The 6,645-nt window shown below is 43.3% G+C and overlaps 1 protein-coding gene across 1 annotated transcript in view; it reads left to right on the top strand.

Annotated features, from left to right (window-relative positions):
• The first annotated feature begins 5,787 nt into the window (after positions 1-5,787).
• The window catches only part of LOC124606192 (testis-specific gene A8 protein-like), a 119,721-nt gene continuing 118,863 nt past the window's right edge, over positions 5,788-6,645 (top strand). Inside the window, exon 1 of the mRNA XM_047138160.1 lies at positions 5,788-6,057. Within this exon, the coding sequence (XP_046994116.1) occupies positions 5,788-6,057 (270 nt within the window). The remainder of the gene's footprint in view (positions 6,058-6,645) is intronic.

Genomic DNA, 6,645 nt, shown 5'->3' with positions numbered 1-6,645 from the left:
TTGCTTTGTCAAAAGGTTTGGAAGAATAATGAATCTATGTGATTAATTTATTTGTTCAAAATTGCACGTGTGGTAGTGCCGTTATTTATCATGTGCTAAACGAGGACGTGAACAACTCGAGGAATGGGAGCGTTAATAGTCTGGACTTTAACCATTCAAAATTAACTGGAAATTTTCTACGGACGTAATTTTTAACAGTGAACCTAGCCACAGTACCGAAACGAATCCGATAGCACTACTGAATATCAAGGGAGACGATGGTCTTGGTGTACGAGGGTCTTTTTTTTGTTTTGTTTTTTGAGCCTCCGATAGCTTAGTATAGAAGAGGCAAGAAGTGGACATGACCTGTAGGCTACTGCGCAACTCTCGCTCTACACACTCCGCCATTTCCGACCTCAAGGCATTAGTCTGCGTTGCACTACACCCACTGTTGCTTCAGGCAAGTGTGAATTACGTAGTGTAATTCGGTTTCTGAAAGCAGAAGGGAATAGCGCAGCAGAAATTCATCGGAGAATGGCCCGAGTGTACGGCGGTAACTTCATGACTGATGGTGTTGTGCGTGAATAGTGCCGAAAGTTTGAAGATGGCCAAAATGACATGCATGACGAAGGGGGCCAAGGATGCAAGTCTGTCGTTACAGTGGACCTTGTTCAACGAGCTGACAGAATGATTAGAGAAAATCGTAAGTTCACCATAACTGTTTCGTCTATGGAAATTCAGGAAGTTTCAAGATCTGTTGTACACTCTATCGTTACTGAACATTTAAACTGCAAAAAACTTTGTGCTTGTTGGGTTCCAAAAATGTTGACGTACACCCACAAAAGTCCCCGGATGGCGTCAGCTTTGAGTTTCCTTGACCGTTATCATGATGAAGGAGAGAACTTTTTGAAATCAAGTGTTACTGGAGCTGAAACTTGGATCCAATACGCCACACCGGAAACAAAACGACAACCACAACAATGGATGAATACAAATTCACCAAACAAACCAAAAAATTCAAGCACACGTTCAACAACAGAAAGGATATGGCTACCATGTTTTGGGACCAAAGTTTATGCAGCCTGGAACCACTATCAAGGCAGCTGTTTATTGTGAAACTTTATGACGTTTGTGGAGAGCCATTCAAAACAAACGACGGGGGTTGCTGACTTCAGGAATTGTGTTGATCCATGACAACGCTCGTCCACACAGTGCTGGCACAACCCACCGGCTCCTTGAACAATTTCATTGGGAAATTCTCGATGATCCGCCGTACAGTCCTGACCTGGCACCCAGCGACTGTCACCTTTTCCCTGAACTGAAGATGTGGCTAGGAGGGCAGCACTTTCAAACAAACGAAGATCTTCAAAACAACGTCAACACTCATTTGAAATCATTGATGGCAACATGTTTTGAAGAGGATATTCAAAGCTTGTCCACAGGTATGATAAATGTCTCAGTCTTTTCGATGCCACGCGGGATTAGCCGAGCTGTCTAAGGCACTGCAGTCATAGACTGTGCGACTGGTCCCGGCGGAGGTTCGAGTCCTCCCTCAGGCATGGGTGTGTGTGTTTGTCCTTAGGATAGTTTAGGTTAAGTAGTGTGTAAGCTTAGGGACTGATGACCTTAGCAGTTAAGTCCTATAATATTGCGCACACATTTGAACATTTTGAATTTGAATCTTTTCGGTGATTATGTTTAAAAGTAACCATGAGTGTACAAAACGTTTGGTAGTAAAATAGTTTTCTATGAACTTGTCTTTTATTTATAGCCTATCGGACGTCGAAAGAAAAACGGCTCTCGTATCTAGAATATTTTGTTGTCCTGAAATGGGGGTTGTGTATTTCTGCCACAGAATTTACCATCTGGATGATGAGCTTAGTCATATGCAAAATGTGAAAATATATTATGCACTATCATCACTGGACAAAGGTAGAGCACGGAACAATACCTGCAGCATACAGTCTGCAGGATGCTCGATGAAAGCAAAAAAGGAATGGTAACAGGTTACGACAATCACGCAGCCGGCCGGTGTGGCTGTGCGGTTCTAGGCGCTTCAGTCTGGAACCGCGTGACTTCTACGGTCGCAGGTTCGAATCCTGCCTAGGGCATGGACGTGTGTTATATCCTTAGGTTAGTTAGGTTTAAGTAGTTCTAAGTTCTAGGGGACTGATGACCATAGATGTTAAGTCCCATAGTGCTCAGAGCAAGTCGTGAAATGAACGGGGAACCTGGTGATGGCAGCCAGTGCTTGGGCTCTGTGCGAACTAGAAAAATGCAGAAAAGGACACGGAAATAGTGGACTGTCAGAACGATAAAGAGGATCTAGATGACGATAAAGCGAATCCACGACAGCTGGAAAAACAGACTGGTGGCCAAGAACGTTGCTGAGCTGACAGTACAAACCGAGACGGTTAGTTGCAAGAATGATGGCGAAGCGAAGCAACAGATTAAAGAACCAGCAAAAATTTCATACCAAAAGAGGGTGAGCGTTCCACCAAAAAGTTTTGCTGATGATTAACAAACAGTAATAGCAATGAAAAAAATGACAAGGTTAAAATAATCGATCTTCTGACAGTTATGGACGGAAGGATGGAAAAGCGATAATCTATACATATCCAAAAGAACAGACACCACGCTTTCATATAACTGATTTTTCTCGATGAACAATGAATCCACAATCTCCACTGCAGATGCACATTAACGTTAGACCTCGTGTGGGAAATTCGAGGTAGCGAGCATGGAGGGCACAGGATTGTGGGTCGGTCGGGAGGCATGGCCAAATAATCCGCGCAGTTGCATTGAACACTGTATCCAGGTGGCGCAGTGGTTAATGCAACTGCTTAATAAGCAGGAGATCCTGGGCTCGAATCCTGGTCCCACACACATTTTCACCCGGCTCTGCTGACTCCACATAAAGTTCTGGTGTACCTGACATCAACAATTCCTTCCCTGTACCCCCTCACCTTCAGTTTATGTAATAAATATGTCAGAAGGCGGAGAGATGGATATTATAAAAAAATATTAGGTGCAAGAAAATAAGTCACAGTAATGGGGAAAATCACAATGGAGGCCAAGGCTTGGTTCTAAAGGATCGAGGAAAGCAACAGAAGAACAATGTCAGAGTTGGTAGAGCGAATTAAATTACTAGAAACTCGGAGGAAGTTACAGAATACCACAATAAAGGAAATGATGGAAGTGGAATTCAGGAGAAGATATGAATGTTGGCATAGACTGGAACCTGTAGACGATGTGAAAGGAGGTACAAACGGAACAACTATACGAACCGTAACCTTGGTTGATAGAAACATTTTTTCTATAACGACAACAACAGCACATACGGATGGGAAGATTCTGAAAGTGTATGTCCACAGGCAAACGACTTCATTGGTGGTGGGTTTGAAGAACAGAAACCATAGTGGGCAATTTCAGAAATCGTTGTAAATACTTGCACTGACAAATGCAGTGTAATTTAAGTGTGGTATTTAGATAGGTTTCCTTTTAAGTCTATTTAGTAGTGGATTATTCATGGCTATGAATCAATAAGACGTGGACTGTACATTCTTTTTGGTATGAATGTCCTGTGTGATTTGACTGGTATGTTTCTCTTCTTCCATTCCAGGGAATATTTCTCTCTCTCTCTCTCTCACTCTCTCTGTCTCTCTGTTTAGAATATCCATGGTATAAGTAGCTGATAATTTGAGGTTTTACTGTCTGGTAATATGTAAACATAATAGAAAGTTTTATCTCTAACAAACAGAAGAAGCACGGGCATAAAGTTTTTCTGTGTGTAACGGACCACTTTAGGTACGCCCTACTGCGCGCATAGACACAAATGGGCTTGGATTTCTAAGCTCTGGACGGTCGGCAAGTGTATATCATGTATCACACACGAAACCACTTATTGAATGAAGTTCAACACCTTCTAAAACATCAGTTAGCAACAAGTAGAGAAGAAAAACATTTAATGCAGAGTCACTAAGGGTGGGATAATAACGTAAAGCGACAATATATCAACAAGAAGAATGGAAAAGTGCAGCAAGCTGAGAACATCGGTGCATACATAGCAATTTACATTAGTTAATAACTTGATATGTAGTGTGTCATTCTCAATAATAGCATTAACTAGGTGGTGTGGAAAGTGAATGACATGAGAGATCTGTCGTCAGGAAGAGGACTGTTTATTCAAGTGTTTTTCTGATGTGCATACTATGTTATAACGTTTATCTGGTCATCGTTTGCGGGGATGTATCGCTGTATTGGGATTATGGCACGTACCTGCATCTTTTGAATAATGTTGTGTTGTGTAATGAAGCAGAGCCGCAACTGGAACTGTTGAGTTAAGTGTGTTGTATGTTGTTTGAGGCTTTGCGGCTGGTCCCGGCGGAGGTTCGAGTCCTCCCTCGGGCATGGGTGTGTGTGTTTGTCCTTAGGATAATTTAGGTTAAGTAGTGTGTAAGCTTAGGGACTGATGACCTTAGCAGTCAAGTCCCATAAGATTTCACACACATTTGAACAATTTTGTTGTTGTTGTTTGGTTAAGAATGGCGTGTTTCTACTGTGATGTTGCTTTTGAATCAGGTTTTTAGTCAAGATGCGGACAGATGTGATTTTTATGGGTTCGGATTGAGCCGATTTTCTTGTATGTTGAAGGAAGAGTGTGAAGGAAGTTTTGATGTGCGAAAACCTAACGTTCTTTTCGCCAATTAACGGATGTACTGAATACAGGACAAATCAAGGAGGTCGATTAGCACTGCTTAGTGAGAATGACAACACGTCCAAAAGATGTCCAGGTTCCACTGGAAGATAAAACTGATGCACAAAAATCTAACAAGACGATGTACTTTCAGGTGAAAGCACACCAGCGAAATGGGTAAGGTATGAGTACAGACTAGTGAAATTAAGGAGGTATGTAAGTGGAACTAATATTTACATTTAAATTCCCATTCTCTCTCATTATTGTTATAGCATGTTTCATACTGAAGATTGGCAGTTTAAGAAAATGTTTGTGCGAAGTTTGGCCGATGGCCAGAGTAGAGAAGGATACCATCTAGAAAGGGGAAACAGTTGGATACCCACTGGCACATGGGCCAGGACCAATCGTTAATGAGTTCACTTTTTTGTACATAGATATAGCAGTCTATCTCTTGCATGTCAGCAGTATTTAATATTAGTTACGGTATTGCATGAACAGTTAAGCCACGAACTAACACGCTGGTGGTCTTAATCTGTGAATACTTGTAAGAATGAGAATACTAAAATTCATTTTTTCGCTTCTTTCTTTCCGCTTAGTAATGCGACGTAATGAGTACAAGGAAGTGTAACAGGATATTGGTCATTACTGATTTGTGTATCACAAAGCACTGACATCTTAGTTGAGAGTATGTAGAATGATTTATTGTTGGATGTGAGGTCCGCCAGTTATGCAAAACACCGTTTTTTTCTGAGTACCCAAACATGTTTCGGCACCACTGTGCCATCATCAGTGCCGTTTTGCATAACTGGCAGACCTCACATCCAACAATTTTAGCTGCTAACACGGCCAACACAAGGAGCTGCAAATCAAAATGATGAGTAAAATGAATTATGTTTCCAAAACTATAGGAGTTGTACATTGTATGACTTGATGCAAATAACTCGGTAAAAAACTGGTCTATAGAAAATATTATCTCTCTAAAGTTTATTTACTTTTTATACCCAGCTCTTTGTAACGATGTAAATGTGTCAGCCTTAAGACTTTATGTAATCCTTTGGTATGAGCGCTGTGCAGGAGCAGAACCTGAGGAAGCGGATGTGGCAGCCTCCCCGATGGTGAGACGGCGAGCGAAGGCGGCCAGGGGACGACGTGGGGCACGTGCGCTGCCGGCGAAAGCCGTCAGCTCTGATGGCAGGCTGGCATCACCGCGGTCAATGAGGACCACGGCTGGCCTCGGTCGGAGCGAGCAGTGCAGGCTGGCGCTGTGTGGCGCATCGGGGGCTGACAACGCGAGCCAGGGGGCGATCTCATGGTGGTGCGTGCCAGCTGAGTCGAGGGCGCCCGCAGCAATATGGTCTACTGAAAATGAACCAGGGACTCACGTACATGCGACCACATCGAGACTGGCGTGCTGGCGACAATTACCTACAATTATCTACTGCCTGCTGACAGGTAGAGGGGGAGAGCTTTACGCTCTGTACATCAAACAACCATTGATTTGCTCCATTAGGAGACTTCTTAGGCTGTGACCAAACAGGTTGTGCTACGGAACCCATCATTGTCTATTGAATTCGTTCTCCTAGAGGTGACACCACTTACCACCGATGTTTGGTTGATCAGCGTACCAACTCCCTGTGTCACCACAGTCGAGTTGACAACTAGAACCAGTACCAGCCACAACATCGCAAGAGAGAAGATGGAGCTCTGCAATGCTAGCCTGGTAGCTGGACTCACCAAGCACATAGGGATAAACGAGTGACGTCACAGGGGTGTATGAGTGTGGCCATATGTCACCTTTCACACCTGTCGTGCCGTAAAGATAGCCAGCGACGATGAATTGCTAGTCTTTCTTCCTGCACATGATGTACCCTGCCACATAGAACTTTACCTCCTTGTGTAAATATATAAAACCACCGCAAACTCCCTGCGGCCGGTGTGGCCGACCGGTTCTAGGCGCTACAGTCTGGAAC

This window comes from Schistocerca americana, chromosome 3 (assembly GCF_021461395.2).
Source record: "Schistocerca americana isolate TAMUIC-IGC-003095 chromosome 3, iqSchAmer2.1, whole genome shotgun sequence".
NCBI lineage: Eukaryota > Metazoa > Arthropoda > Insecta > Orthoptera > Acrididae > Schistocerca > Schistocerca americana.
Note: the sequence above shows the minus strand (reverse complement) of the source record. Positions and strands in the feature narration are given on the sequence as shown.